This window comes from Lepidochelys kempii, chromosome 7 (genome assembly GCF_965140265.1).
Source record: "Lepidochelys kempii isolate rLepKem1 chromosome 7, rLepKem1.hap2, whole genome shotgun sequence".
Taxonomy (NCBI): domain Eukaryota; kingdom Metazoa; phylum Chordata; order Testudines; family Cheloniidae; genus Lepidochelys; species Lepidochelys kempii.
In genome coordinates, this window is record NC_133262.1 from 59810974 (window position 1) to 59826347 (window position 15374).

The following is a 15374-nucleotide window of genomic DNA, read 5'->3' on the forward strand; positions in this document are numbered from 1 at the left end:
CAGAAGTGCTGAGATCACCTGAATCCTTAGAATGGCAACTCCTTAGTGGGTAACAAGTAGAGAGAACTGGTGAGTTAAGAAGAGTAAATTCAGCATTTACTTTGAACGTGAATGGATAAGAGAATAAGGGACCCTAAATGAGTGTTTTTAATCACTTGTCTGCTACCCTTCCCCGTGAAGATTTGCTCCCAGCTCTAGGTTTGCCGGCACATCCTGGTGCTTCACTAGGGTTCTGAAAAGAACTTTAGAAGCATCAATTAAGTCTTTAAACATGCCTGTAATAGATTCACAGGTCTCCAACTGCTTTTCAAAGGAGGCCAGCATTACTCCCATTGTACAGATGGGGAAACTGAGGCACGGGGGGTGAAAGGACTTGCTGAAGCTCATCCATTAGGCCAGTGGTGGAGCCAGGAGTAGAACTCAGGTCTTCCGAGTCCAGTGCTCTGTCCCCTAGGCCAACGGATAGAAATTCATCCTTCAAAGAAACCCACCAACTCTGGAGTAGACTGCTGTGACTTAACAGCTCACAGTGACAGTGTAAGGTAGGCAGTGAACCACAGTGTATCCAATTGAAACTTTAGGGAAATTTAGGAAGGAAGAAAAGAATTACTTGAGCTGGAATTTGGGGTCAACTCCTAGGCTAGGGATAAAACTGACATGGGATCTTTAATGGTCAGTAACTTCTTTTACATCAAGAAAAGGAGTACTTGTGGCACCTTAGAGACTAACAAATTTATTTGAGCATAAACTTTCATGAGCTACAGCTCACTTCATTGGATGCATTAGCCTCTAAGGTGCCACAAGTCCTCCTTTCCTTTTTGTGAATACAGACTAACACGGCTGCTACTCTGCCACCTACTTTTACATCGTATCTGACATCGCAGCCAGCAGCACAGGCACCCCTTAACACCATGTGGGGGCAATGGCTCACTACTGACAGAAGAAAAAGTGCTTCCTACTGAATCACTAACACTACTGCTATCTTTCAGAGTAGCAGCCGTGTTAGTCTGTATTCGCAAAAAGAACAGGAGGACTTGTGGCACCTTAGAGACTAACCAATTTATTTGAGCATAAGCTTTCATGAGCTACAGCTCACTTCATCGGATGCATGCCGTGGAAAATACAGTGGGGAGATTTATATACACAGAGAACATGAAACAATGGGTGTTACCATACACACTGTAACGACAGTGATCAGGACCTTGATTATCACTAAAAACGGTCCTCCCCCCCACTGCCACGCTCTCCTGCTGGTAATGGCTCACCTTTCCTGATCACTCTCGTTACAGTGTGTATGGTACCAGCCATGGTTTCATGTTCTCTGTGTATATAAAATCTCCCCACTATATTTTCCACTGTATGCATCCGATAAAGTGAGCTGTAGCTCATGAAAGCTTATGCTCAAATAAATTGGTTAGTCTCTAAGGTGCCACAAGTCCTCCTTTTCTTTTAACACTACTGCCTGCAGCAGCTGGCTGTTCCTGGGAAACCTCCCAGCCTAAATCATCTTCACTTCGAGGATATGACAGATCCACAGTCCAAGTTGGAGCATTAAATAGATTCCACAAGGAATCAGCCCTGTACACAAGGGGACTGCAAGACTTAATACATTATCCCCCCTTGGTGCTATTTATTCATATACCTAGCTCTCCCCCTTAACACTAATGCCAGCCTCCTCTATTAGAGCAAGGTATTACCCTTTCCTTGAAACAGCTTTGTCTGCGTTCCCCAGGTACTCCGTGTTTTCTAGGCCCTCATTTTAAAGCCCATCCCATTTTAACAATTTCATTTTGACAATCTATCAATCCCTTTCATAACTTTCCCCCAGAAGATGCAGCTTTTGCTGCATATGCGATGGCTGCCAAGACGTTTTTCTCTCTGAAAGCTTCCTTAAGAGGCAGCAGATTTCTCCTGAGAATCCAACTGAGAAATACACAATATTCTTCTTACGGCATCGTATCTTGCCTTTGTTTCTTGCAGCTTTCAGGCTCTGCATTTTCAATCTGTTGGAAAATGTTCACAACATGGTGCTACCAACAGGCATTCCTCTGTGGTATTTCCTCACAGACATTTGATAGCATCTCTCTTTAAGGAATGGGTTTCCTTTATGTTCAGTCTCAAGAAAAAGCCAGAAAATCTCTCTCCATAAAGAAGCGCCCTGTGCCTCTTCTGGTTCTGGCAGTGTTGCATATGGGACCGTATTTACTCAATATCAAGCTGAGTTAGTTGGTAGATATGGACAAATGGATTCAGCTGAGCTAATCCAGATTTGCACCAATGTAACTAAGAGCAGTTTCTGACTCAGTTATCCATATACAGCAATCACCAGACACTGGTGTCAGAAGTAGCCAAAAACCATCGTGTTATGAATTGGAGAGTAGAATGAGGATAGTGGTCAATATCTCCTCTCTTCAAGGTTTCTGAAAGTACATCACAGAAGCTATACAGTATATGGAGTCCGGTGACCAAAAAACCCCAACAAGATCATCCTCTGTAAAAAGCATTTTATCAGCAAGAGAAAACCCGACCGGAAGCAGGCATAAAAGACATTTCCCAAATATTTAATGAGCCAGAGCTGTCAGTAACACAACTGCTTAATTATTTATTGTGTTGGGAAATGGACAATTACAGTCTCAGATCCAAAACATACCCATGGAAATCAGAGAAATTGTTGGACTTGTCTAGGATTTTAGTATGCACCTGCTTAAAGAGATTATATTGCATATTCTGGGAAGAGCGAATGCCAATAATTGACATGGTGGACCCCAAGGGCCATATCCTCAGGTAATGTAAACTGGCATAGTTCCATTAACTTCAATGGAATAGTGCTGATTTGCAGCAGCTGAGGATCTGGCCCACCGCATAGCAAGCTTTGTAGCTGTAATGATTTAGCAGAAGATTTTTCAGAAGTGCCAAAGGGGTTGAGGAGCACAAGTCTTGCTAGATGCTTTTGAAAAATCTTCCCCCCTTATGCAAAGAATTCCACTACTACTAAGACTGGTCAAAACCAGTCATGGCCAAGTAGTCATGGGATTATAGCAGACAAATGGAGGTGATCTATGAGCAAGGCTACGATTTAGTCACGGGTATTTTTAGTAAAAGTCATGGACAGGTCACGGCCAACAAAAAGTCACGGCCAGTAACCTGTCCATGAGTTTTACTAAAATTGCCCCTAACTAAATCTTAGGTGCTGGGGGAGGTGCTTCAGCAGATGCTGCTGCTCGAGGGGGGGTGCTCCGGTGGTTGCTGCTGCTCCTGGGGCAGGGGGGGTGGCCTGTGGCCCCACCACCGCCACTGCTCCGGGTAGGGGGTAGCTCATGGCCCTGCCCCCGCTGCTCAGGGCAAGGGCAGCCCAGGGCCCCACTGCTGCCTCTGCTCCTCTGGGTGGGGAGGCCCCAGGGCACTGCTGCTGCTCTGGGGTAGTGACCGGGACTAGTTGCCTGGGGCTGCCGCAGATGCTCAGGCGACCCTGGGGTCAGCCACTGCAGCTGTGGAAGTCCCGGAAAGTCATGGAATGCACGAAAGACTCATAGCCTTACCTATGAGTAAGGCTATTATTTTGTCATGCAAATTTTTAGACAATTTCACAGAAGAGGTGCAGAGAGGAAAAACTCAGTCTCATCAGAAGGTCACACTGCAGCAGCAGCAGCTCCTGTCCCACGGGGCTAGGTCTGACTTCCCATTCTGGGTGTTGCAACCCAGGGTGCAAGGTCACAGCACCATTCAGGTTTGACACATCCGCCCCTCCAGCTCCAAACCAGAGTGGCGCTTGAAGCCTTTTTTAATTTAAATTGATTTTAATAACTTTGTATTAAACTACCATGTATTCAGCTCCTGTTGCTAGAGTTTCAAGCTCAACTGAGTGAAAATCATTTTTGGTGGTTTTCTCAAATTTGGAGACTCTGGGAACACACAAAGTCCAAGGACAGTGACTACAGACACCATCATAAGTACAAAGTCTTATCTGTATTACAAGTTTTATTAACACTGTAAGTAAAGTTAGACTTACCCATGCATATAGAAACCCTGCAATAACCCATGCAACAACTAAGACTATAGTCATACTCACATCCTCAAAGATATTCTAGGGTCTGATGGACCTCTCAATAGATGATCACCATGATTTCTTCTGGGGTTTCCAGTGGGGGTCTTCCCACTTTTAACCAACCAAAAAGCCTCTTATATAACTTAACCCCAAAAAACTGGAAGCCTCTTAGAATAGGTTTGTTTTTACTAGACATTTTATTAAGTTCATAAAAGTTGAGGAATTATAAAAGCATGTACAGCTCCTTTTACATCATGAACACATCAGAGGAGAGAGCTATAAACTTTCCTCCCTCTAATATAGGAAATATGCCTTTAAGAATGAAAGCAGTATGTGATGCAGGGCATTCGAATTCTTTGTTAAGCACCAGAGATAAACACTTAATTCCTGCAGTTTCAATCAAAAACTGTACAAACAACTTTAAAGGGAACTGCAAAAAAATATTTGGTTGTGCCCTTTTACCGTTCTTTCAAGGTGCGTGAAGTCAGACTCAACATTTTCTACATATTTCTGCATTAGAAATATCAGCTCTTTGGTTTCCCTCTCTTCACTGGAAATCCTTGGCAAGTTTAGAGACTGTGTCATAATAGCCTGCAACGTGAACTGCAGCAATCCCTCCTCCAAACTGAGTGTGGAGGGGATGCCAGTTCTTGGCCAGTCGGACTCAGCAGCCTCTCTCATTCCTTTGTGTGGGAAGGCACTGCTGTAACTCAAGTTATGGCATAGTGTGGCATCACTATTCAGGTAATGGAGTCCCACTAAGGATCTCTCAGCAAAGAGAGGGAAGCAAGAGCCCAGTATTTCTAGGCTAATACACAAGCAGAGGAAAGCCTGTTTGGAATAAACTCAAAGAGATGTCTTTCTAAATCACACTGGAGCAGGAAAGTAGAACACTTTATTCTTGCTTCACCATTCAACTTTAAGTTTTGCTTGTATTTGCAGCTTGAATATCGTTAGTTAAGGGAAATTGCTTATTACTAATGAACTCAAATAAAAACCTGCAGCTTAGCATCTTTGCCCTTCTCCCTTATAAGGGGAGCCACTGACTACAATTGGTTATTCCTAGTTTAAATTATACAATAATGGTTTAGCTGTGCTGCAAAGAAATGCAGTTTTCTCATTTTGGCATTAAGCTGTACCACTTTTCCATTAAAATCTCTCTCTGTAGCATACTGGCATCTATCTTGCAGAGAGACTCAAGATGGCAGTGGTGGAAACAGAAGTCAGGTTGACTACAGTGAATCCAGTTCTTTCTTCCTCTAAAGGAAATTTATGTTCATTCAGTGCAAGTTTGGAAGTGATGGAGATGGATGTTTTCTTTTTATCCACAGAACAGGTACAACAAGGAAATCTTCCCCATATACCCACAAATGTGCCTCAGCCCTGACCCGAAAGGACCAGGACAGCAGGGTGAGGGCAGTTCATTCTCCACGGCTAGTTCAGTTCTTGGGTCAAGACTGAAAACAGGTCACAATTAGCACCAATTTTGGAGAGATTTTTCGTGGTGTTACAGAGGCCACAGATGGCAACTACCAATCACCCACTACCGACTTACTTCTTACTATCACCTTGGTTTCAATGGGACTCTTCATGGTAGTAAGTATTACACCAGGCAAGTGCTTTGGGACTTGGCAGGATTTGAATTGGTGATTTAAAGGTAAAAGTATTCTATAACCTGTTACCAATCTGCTGACACATCCAGATGCTCTGCCTGGCTCTTTATTTTTGCAATTACACCTTCATGGTAATAGAATTTTGTCCAAGTATTTAGTGACATACATCAATTACTGGCAAAAAGGAAAGCAACAACAGTACAAACAAATTTTCAACACTGATGAAAGTCTCTCACAATGATTCTTGATACTGCGTCAGTACAAGTTACCTTTCTATACCCACCTAAACTGTTCATTATTAATGCTTCTGTTCATTGGTGTAATGTTTGACCCTCATGACCAGTCAAACAACATACAGAAAATTAGACAAAGACTGAACTTCACAGAAATCGGATAAAAATCTGACGACATGGCAAAATCCATGGCTCTTATTGCAATAAAACGTTACTACCCCTGCTCCGCAGCCCATCTACATTAAGATTTCTTTAAAAGAAAAGGTGCTGTTATTTTGTATTGTTTCAATTGTGAGGTAGATGCCACTTTTTATATATAAATAGCGTAAATAGGAAGTTGGTCAGTCATGTCTCCAGTGAGACATACTTAAGTGCTGCACCAGGTACAGTACAAGTCAGTAATTAAAATATTTACACAAAATTAAATAGAACCTTCCAGTTTAAAAGATGAATAGAAAGTCTTATGGAGCTGAGTTTTGGCCAAGCACACACAGATGTACTCCTAATCAAAGGGTCAACAGAATTCTGGCTTTAGTTTCCAGACACCTTCACCATTTGGGCTTCTATGGAAAGTACAAAGATTTCTCAGAAGTTCTCTGAACACACAAGACTGTGCTGCTGACAGCCTGGATTCGAACTCCTGCAGTATCTCTTGAGTACTCGCCTCTCCGTCCACATGAGCCTGAAATGCTATAAAGTTTCGTACATCCACTAGCAATTCGTCATGTTCTGTCGAAGTTGGGAGTGGAGCAGAAGCCTGAAGATTCTCAGCACCCTCATTCTCCATCCTCTGTGGTAAAATAAGGTGGTTTCTCGCCCTCATCTTCGCTAACAAAGATGATGAATCTAGTGCACTGGATGATGATTCTCCTCCTTCGATTTTCCCATCAAAATGTACACTGGAAACATTTTTCTTTACCTTCTCTTTCCTTATTATATCAGCATCCTGCAAATAAACACAGACACGATAGGAAAAGTTGGAGTTTGAGATCCATGGAACCTATTCTTGGTGAATTTGCCTGCCATTCAGGCTTACACAAAACCAAACCAAACCAACCTCAACAAACTGCAGGAGTTAATTATGTGAATTAAAACATGTTTGAGTCAATGTGCGCTAACTTCACAACTTGACTATGTATTTCAGTTGTTGGGTAACTTAAAAAAAAAAAAATCTCTATTCTTGAACCAGAGTGAGCACAGCAAGATGAAATGAAAGACTGATGCAACTGATTAAACTGAATTTGATGATTCTTTTTCAAGATGTAAGATCAAATCTGTATGTAATTCAAGGCCTAAAGCTTTGGAATGTTACGTACAGAGTATGGTAATTATTTATGAGACATATACCCTAAATAGCAAAAGTTAAACTAGAATGTTTCAACTAAATCAGCTGATACTCATGGAAAAGATACAGTAGCACTAGTTCTTGTGCTTTACCTTGCATTTCTTTCCAAGAGATGTAGTGGAGGAATTTGGGACAAGCAAAGTAGGGTTCCTTTTCTGACCAAACCTACTCCTAAAAAACATGCAAGAGAAGTAATTTATTACAATATCTCTCCTAAATATGCACTGTGACACTTTGTAGGATACTTTGATTGAATTACTGTTGTAAAAACCTGCTCCAAGTATTGTGGATCTTATCGCCCCTTTAGCGATCAATGATAAGAATTTCTTAGAATTTACAGACCAAGGGGTTCTCACATACAGGATGCAATTGTCACTATCAGAGGCCCAAGAGCAACAGGAAGCTGTAACCTAGTACACAAGACAATTTACATTTATATTCGCCTTTCATTCCAAAGTTGTCTACAACTTCGCCCACCTCTAGGGTAAAATGTAGCAGCAGTTTAACATGGCAACACCACACATGAGGTTGAGACAGGAAGTGAAGACTTACTGTATTCAACTGAAACTGCAAGGAAAGTTTTAGATAGCACCATATAATCTGACATTCACACTAGGATCTGACACCCAGGCTAACATGGAATGTGACACAGGATCCTTCAGGCTAGGAGAGCTCAGGACCTTGGTTTTATGTTCCATTGGAAGATGGTGAGACAGATCCTGGCACCCACTCCATCCATTCTGTACCATTCTAGTGGTGCAAAGGACACAGGAAATTGAGTTACAAAGTCAGCCCCTAGGTTACTTGTACCTGGCACCCCTCACCCACCGCAGTGCAGTAAGTATTCTGGTGTGGGAGTGGGGGAGGAAGAGGAGGGAAGGGCATGTCCAGAGAGCACTGCCCCCCCTGCCTCCCCAGGAATCCCTGAATGGCAGAATGGCCCCTAGAAGGCTGCTCTGACTTGTGCTGGTTGCTGAATTTGCCCCAGCTGTACCTAGGAAAGGTACACACATGTTCCCCTTCTGAGGTGTGCAGAGCCAGCCAAGGCACACCTAGGGATCTCATCCAGTAACTCGGACAGCACAGCATCTGTAGCACCTTGCAGGTTTCCCATCCAGGTACTGATCCAGCTTGAAGCTGGCTTAGTTTGAACGATCACAACCCCAAAATGGTACTTTCGTTAATACGGACCCTTCATTCATTCTAATTATATCATCTCTTCTCAACTATATGTGATCAGGGGTAACATTTTCAAAAGTGCCTAAGGGGCTTAACTCACATCTTCAAAAGTAAGGTGTTTCCAAAAATTTTATCCGAGAGCTAATATTTCAATACAATTCCTGTAATCAGCCCCGTATCTCATTTATAGTTTTTGAAGTAAATCCAGAGCAAATAACCAGCACAAAAAGCAGACTATGTTAAATGCTCCCTCTCTGGAGAAGTCATGTGGGTACTATCTTACTTTAGTCCGGATGGTGCACCAGTCAGACCATTGTTGCCTGTCCAGGTTGGCACACCAGAAGCTGCTCCTAAACATCGCTGTCGGGAGATCTTTAAGGCTTTCAGGGCATCCTGGGCCACTCGGGTTGCTTCTGCTTCCACTAACACATAATCTGGATTGGAAGCCTCCATAATAGCATCATGCTTCATCACACTGTGCACTCCTAGCAGAGTATGTACAACGGGCAGGAGGAGGAAAGAATGTGTAAGAATTAAGCAGTGAGCTTTTAAAAAAAACCTTAATTCATTTTTATACTGTCAGTGGAAACATTTCAATACATCCATTTATAACAGAGATTCCTATTATATCAAGTGAACCGAATATAATAAACCACTTCTACTGCCGTTAGGGGGTCAAAATTCATTCGTTCATACTGGATCTCCCAGTTGTTAGTGCAGATTAGTAAGGTTCCATTGTATTGCTAGATGTAGGCTAAATCCATCTGGGCAACTTTATCTTCAGTGTAACTCCCAGTTAAGTGAAACTCAGTTACCTCCCTCCGCACCAGTGTTCCCCACCATACTGCTGTCCCACTTACTACCTTTGGCCAAAAAGACCTGTGGTTGTTTTCACTATATGAAGATTAAATCATAAATATTTTCAACAAACCATTTACATTAAAGAAAATGTTTAAAAGTCACCTATTGTACTGTGGCTGCTAGCAATTACAATAATGGAAACCCACTTGTGTAGATTTTTCTATACTTTTTCGTAGTCTGGCACTGTTGTGCAAATGAATAAAAAGGTTACCTGATTTTTTGAAAAGTCTCTCCAAGACATAATCATCATTCTTCTTTTGTTCTTCCTCCTCTTCTTGGTTGTCCTTTCTGTACTGCTTTTGTTTCACCAGATATGGGATACGCTCCCCTTCAAATCTGGCACCTTTGAGATGTTTTGGCTTTTTAGGGTTACTCTTGTGGCCCTCAAGTGTCAGCATATCCATACTGTGTTTAGTTTTTGAGGTGCGTTTGTGAGGATTACCACCTAGATGTTCATCTTCAAAGTTATCATTCTGTTTCCCCTGGGAGCTCTCTGTCTCACATACGAGACCATGTCTGCTCTCAGTACTTACAGTAGGTGCCTCACGCATTTCACCAAATAATGAACATTCCACGTTCTCTGAAGTCCATGCATTCCCTGGCAGTGCTTGGAATACAGACCCCTCGGCCATTTTCAAACTTTTCTCCTCATCTTTAATCAGTGAATCTCTATTATTTGTAGCTTGTGTACCATCTTTCGCAGAACTGTTTTGGTTGAAAGTTTCCAAATTTCCTGTGGTTTCTCTAACTGGCTCTATTGTTTTAGAAGAAGAATTCACCAACTGGCATGTCGAGGAAGAATGTGATGGCTTGTCATATTTAGGCGAGTTGTGCTCCTTAAAATGCAGATCACCTTTGGAAGCACCATCAGCTGGCTTTTTAAGTTTCCGTTTTAATTGGCGTTTCGGGGCTTGAACATCTGAACCGGTACCTGATATAGGTATGAAGTTAAATAATAATAAACATTTTGCATCGTCTCTTGTACAAAATCTAGATTTCACAGTTTAGGTAAAATGATTTCATGTACCTGCAAAAATAGCACTAGTTTCTGTCCCTTGAGACCCATCTGGGCTGGTCAGAGTGAAAAGTTCGTAAAGATCGTTGGATTTGAAAAAGCGCCTTTGTTTTGGGTCTTTCAACACTCTGTTTGTTAAAAACTGTTTGAAGATTTGTCTGGAAAAATATTAAATAAAATTGTACTGCTGGCATGAAACAATGTCTAGCGATGTTTAAGTACTGAAGACAGTGCTCCAGCAGAAAACTTTATCATCATGAATTTTACCCTGCAGAACAATTAAGTGGTGGGAAGATGATGTTTGTTTCACAAAGACAATCTGAGTTAGTAACTTTTAAACAACCCACTAAATTGTTAACCATAAGAATTTATTGCATTTCAGCAATCCCATAACACACTAGGTACCCACCATCCTGAAGTGTCCTATGAGACTTCATTTATTCTACGTAGTAAATAACTTCACAGCTAGAGGGTTTTTTGTACATTAAAACTGAAAACGCTGCATATGTAAACCACACAACCATCAGGAAGCTCTGTGAAAGAAGAGGGCGAGATTGTCAAAGTGATGAAGTTTAGATGGTACGATGTTGGTTAGAGAGGCCACAAATCACATAGGCAGTGCAGCAGCGCAGAGCCCGACTGTATGCTGGTGTGGGCTGAACTACCCCACAGGGCTGGAGGAATACCAAGAGCCCATCCAGAGGGACTGGGAGGAACAGAGTCTGGGGGAACTAAGCTGCCAGAACACTCCATTCAGTATTGGTAGATGTAGGCTTCTGTTTAGCATTAGTCCACCCCTGCAGTTAGGCTCCGTTTGTACTACAGTATTCAATGGCAAGCTATTAATACTCTTTTCCCATCCACAATAGGCACGGCCTAATAGGGTTGCAAAATAGTTCTCAAAACCATTCCCCCTTGTTCACACCACTGTTTTCAACCTAGTTAGGCCCTTGTCAACACTGTGCAGGGAAACTGTGTTAGAGCCCTGTTAGCAAAATCTGTGTTCAAAGACAGGTCACATTAACATGATTTTGAACTACAGCATAATGTAATAAGAATTCTTATAATCCTTATCTATCAGCGGATTTCAAAGGCATTTACAATAATTGATTAAGCTTCAAACCCCCCCCCCCCATGAAATTGGTCAGTATTACTGCCATTTCACAGAGGGGGAAACTGAGGCAAAGAGAAATAAAGTTGCTTGCTCAAGTCTCAGAGTGAGTCCATCACAACGCTCTGAAAAGAACTGAATTTCTGATGGCTGTTCTAACCCTTAGATCAGACCCCACTTCCTTTGTGTGGTCAGGGCTAGTTAAACTGAACCAATGTTTGTCCGTGGGAAGCGAGCCAACTAGCAGCGGAAGCCTTGTGTCTGTATGGTGAAACAAATAGCAAATGCTCTCCGTAAGTGCTGGTACTGGATTATTTAGAGCTTTTCATTTATCGGCCTTTTGAAAGAAGATGTTCCCATTGTAAAGAGAAATGTACATCCAAGTGACGTCAAAGTACCTAAGTACATTCATTTGGAGTTCACATTAATGGAGTGATTACAATAACTGAATGGTGAAACAAACTAAAAAATAGCTTTGATTTAGAAGTGTATATGTTTTAAGGGGTATGGATGCATTTTAAACATACCTCTAAATATTTACCAGTTCTTCATGTGGACTTATTCATTTTGATATTTGGAAAATTAATAATTTGGGGATAGAAGCAAACTATAAAGTCTGGTGAGTGGCTATTCTGTTTTTTATACCATGTATCACATATATCATGCATAATACTAGAAATCTTATGATTTCAGACTATATACCTGCAATAGCACTCCCAGGTAAATATCAGGTTTTGGCAGGTAATGGAAAAGAAAATAATTTAAAACTCATTTTATAACACTGAAATTGGTTCTATGCTGACACTTGTGTGGTGTACCACTGCATTCTGTAAACTTGTACTCATTCTACTTCCTCAGTGTCAGTACACAACTCTGTTGACAGTGCATCAGAATTAGCGGACTCCAGCTCATTATGTTAATGGCTGCAATGGCTATGCACAGCTAAGAGGAATAAAAAAAAGCAGTAGCCTTCCTTTGGTAATGAAAGTAATCTGATCCGACTGAATCAACACAGGGAATAGATCTGTTAGATTATTTTTAGTAGCAGTGGGTTATGTACTTACGCTAAAGGTCCATTTCAATTTTTCTACAGCATTCTCTTTGTTCAGAATAAGAAAATACTTGCAGAGTCCTATTTAGAATACTAAATGGTGTAACTTTTTACGATTTACTAAGTATACAAGGGGATTGCTATAAGGGGCAAAAATGAAGAATGATTTAAGCATGCGCTTAATTTTGCTTACATGGATAATCCCATAGAAATTAATTGGGTAGGTGTGGCCCAGCGCAATGTGTCCTGGACTAGGACTCAGGACTTCTGCTTTCTATTATTTGCTCTGCCATTGGCCTACTGGGTGACCTTGGGGGAAGTCATTCACCTCGGTTCCTCAGTTTCCCTATCTATAAAGTAGAGATAATCATACCGACCTCCTTTAAATTGCTATGAGAGTTACAGATAAAAACTGCTATGGAAGAGCTAGGTATTATTATTACTACTATTATTGCTACTCGCTTGAGTAAGGTTGCAGACATGATTTCGTTTTTGCAGAATACGGACAAGTCACTCCAACCTTTCCTCCTCCAGCACAGTTCAGTTATCAATGAATATTGGTCCTACTGACCTGTGGTAAATCTTCTCTTCAATAGTACCTGCAGTAAGGAGCCTGTAAACAGTCACCTGCTTCTTCTGGCCTATTCTCCAAGCACGCTCTCGAGCCTAGAGCATAAAGATGTGTTTAGCAGACCCACCCTCTGGAAGCAAAGGGTTGTATTCACAGGCAGCTACTGATACTATTTTAAATCTACTTTGAAAATTTAACAAAGAGTTCAAGAGATTATAATGATCACATTTCTACACTGATAGGAAATGAAAACAATTCCATATGGACCAGCTTCCTAGAGAGATAAGACTCTAGTAACCATATCTACAAGCCTATGTAAAATTTCAAGAAGAAAGGAACCAGCATGTTATCTAACCGCGGTTTCCCTTGGATGAACTTATTCCCAAGGAAGATCCATTTCAGAAATCAACTCTACTTTATGCATGTGCATCCCAACAGGTTTTCCCTCCTCCTTGAGTTACCTTGAAACTGGAAGGTCTTACAAAATATACCCTAAACAGAACAACTCGGGTCACCCAGACTGTCTGCGAAGGGAGTTTCATAGGGCTGTGCTGATGGTCTAATGGAGCTACATTTTCCCCCCTTTTTCCAATGGGCAACTTGCATTTAAAGAGAGACTGAATGCATTGTCCCCACACCATATGAACATGCATTTTGAGAACAAAAGGACTGCAGTGTAATTTTATTTAGAAACGTGGCTATTTTACACAAAGCCCAACTCTTCCCAAAAGAAAGTTGCAGTGTATAAAATATAATCTCAGCAGCTAATGGCTTTACATGGCTTAATTTACAATCAAATAGGAAACTACCATGCTGACATGGATGTTTTTAAGGATGAATTTAGGGAATGCAGCCCCCATCAGAACACATGAGAAAGCAGAGAAATTTCAAAAGTAGTTTTTGGATGTGTGGGCTACTTTAATATTTGGCCAAAAACCATGTTTGGATTAATAAAAAATAGAATTTACCTTTTAAAACAATGCTAATGTCCCTGCAGCTTCATGCATTGAAATGGGACCAGAATTCCCAAAGTCCTACTGCGTATCATTAGATAAGAGAACTTCCTCAGGTGTACATGGCATAATGGCAACTTCCATTGAGAGACCATTCCTAGCTAGAGCGAGATTCAGACAGCAGTCGGTGCTGTTTTGAACATTTATCGTTCATTCATTCTGCTTATTAAATAAATTTCTAAGGTGTTCTAATTAGGTACTGCAGTTTATTTTTAAGGGGAAAAAAGGGACATAGCAGTTCCCCTGCCATGCGAGATTGTGAAAGCTACAGAGAAAAACACTGAAATCTTTCAAACACCTGCAACACTGAAACAGAAGCAGCATAACACTGATCTCTCACTAGTTATTTAAAATAACGTTGATTACCTCTTTCAGTCCTCATTTTTATTTGAAACCTAGCCGTTAAATGATACATTCTGAGCCAAAAATACCTGTGTGTCTGTACTGGGATTCCAATCAGGATCATAGATGATAACTCTGTCAGCACCTGTCAGGTTGACGCCAATACCACCTACTCGAGTTGTAAGAAGAAAAACAAAGATGGACGTATCCTGTAATACATGCAACACAAGATAGGATTTAGCAAACACCCCAGTTAGAATGTCTGAAGTAGCGATGATCTTGTCATATTATACTCTTGGATGTATTATGCACTTTTTTATGTAAAGAAAAGGGGGTTAATTTAGTTTCAACATTTACTATAGAAGTGAAGACCACCATTAATAATCCAGAGACCCAGAACCCAATCACAACAGACAAGTTATTCCATAATTGCCCACCACAGGGTTTCTTGCACCTTCCTCTGAAGCAGCTGGTGCTGGTCCCTATTGGAGAAAGGATACTGGATTAGATTGCTCATCAAGCTGATCCTGTCTGGCAATTCCTATGTTCCTAATGAAAGGTGCTATGGAAGCAGAAAGTATTCCCTCTCCAGGACTTCTGGATCCAGTTTACAAGTCAAATTATTATTTTTTCAGATAGTTACCTATCTGTCTTAAGGTGTTATAACATCACTCATCACCATTGTCTCTGAGCACCTTCCATGTAAAATGGATGGGCAATACTGAAGCCCTTAGTGGACTTTTCCCATTTCAAGGTTAAAAATCGCAGCCTCCAGTTGGCTTTACTGTCAGTTGGTTTGTTTCAGGCCTTTTAAATTCATTTTTTGCAGGGGGGGAGGGCAGCTGGAAGGGGGTATCTGAGTTACAAGTGCCATTCTTGCTATGGTGGACTCTTATTTTTTTATTTTTGTTTTTTAAAGGAAAGGAAGGCTTTGCAATGTTTACTAAAGATGGTCACACTCGGACTGAGTACATGCCCATTGGTCACTAGATACA

At 41.3% G+C, this 15374-nt stretch overlaps 1 protein-coding gene across 4 annotated transcripts in view; it reads right to left on the reverse strand.

The window, feature by feature from the left end:
* Positions 1–4223: 4223 nt before the first annotated feature.
* Positions 4224–15374, reverse strand: part of ERCC6 (ERCC excision repair 6, chromatin remodeling factor) — an 80700-nt gene continuing 69549 nt past the window's right edge. For 3 of the 4 annotated variants that reach the window (XM_073353085.1, XM_073353081.1, XM_073353082.1), the window contains 7 exons: positions 14469–14588; positions 13025–13119; positions 10304–10449; positions 9488–10207; positions 8699–8900; positions 7329–7407; positions 4224–6837 (listed from right to left, as the gene is read on the reverse strand). In XM_073353085.1, coding sequence (XP_073209186.1) covers positions 6406–6837; positions 7329–7407; positions 8699–8900; positions 9488–10207; positions 10304–10449; positions 13025–13119; positions 14469–14588 — 1794 coding nt within the window. In that variant the 3' untranslated portion in view covers positions 4224–6405. The remainder of the gene's footprint in view (positions 6838–7328; positions 7408–8698; positions 8901–9487; positions 10208–10303; positions 10450–13024; positions 13120–14468; positions 14589–15374) is intronic. The other variant, XM_073353083.1, reaches the window with a different exon arrangement.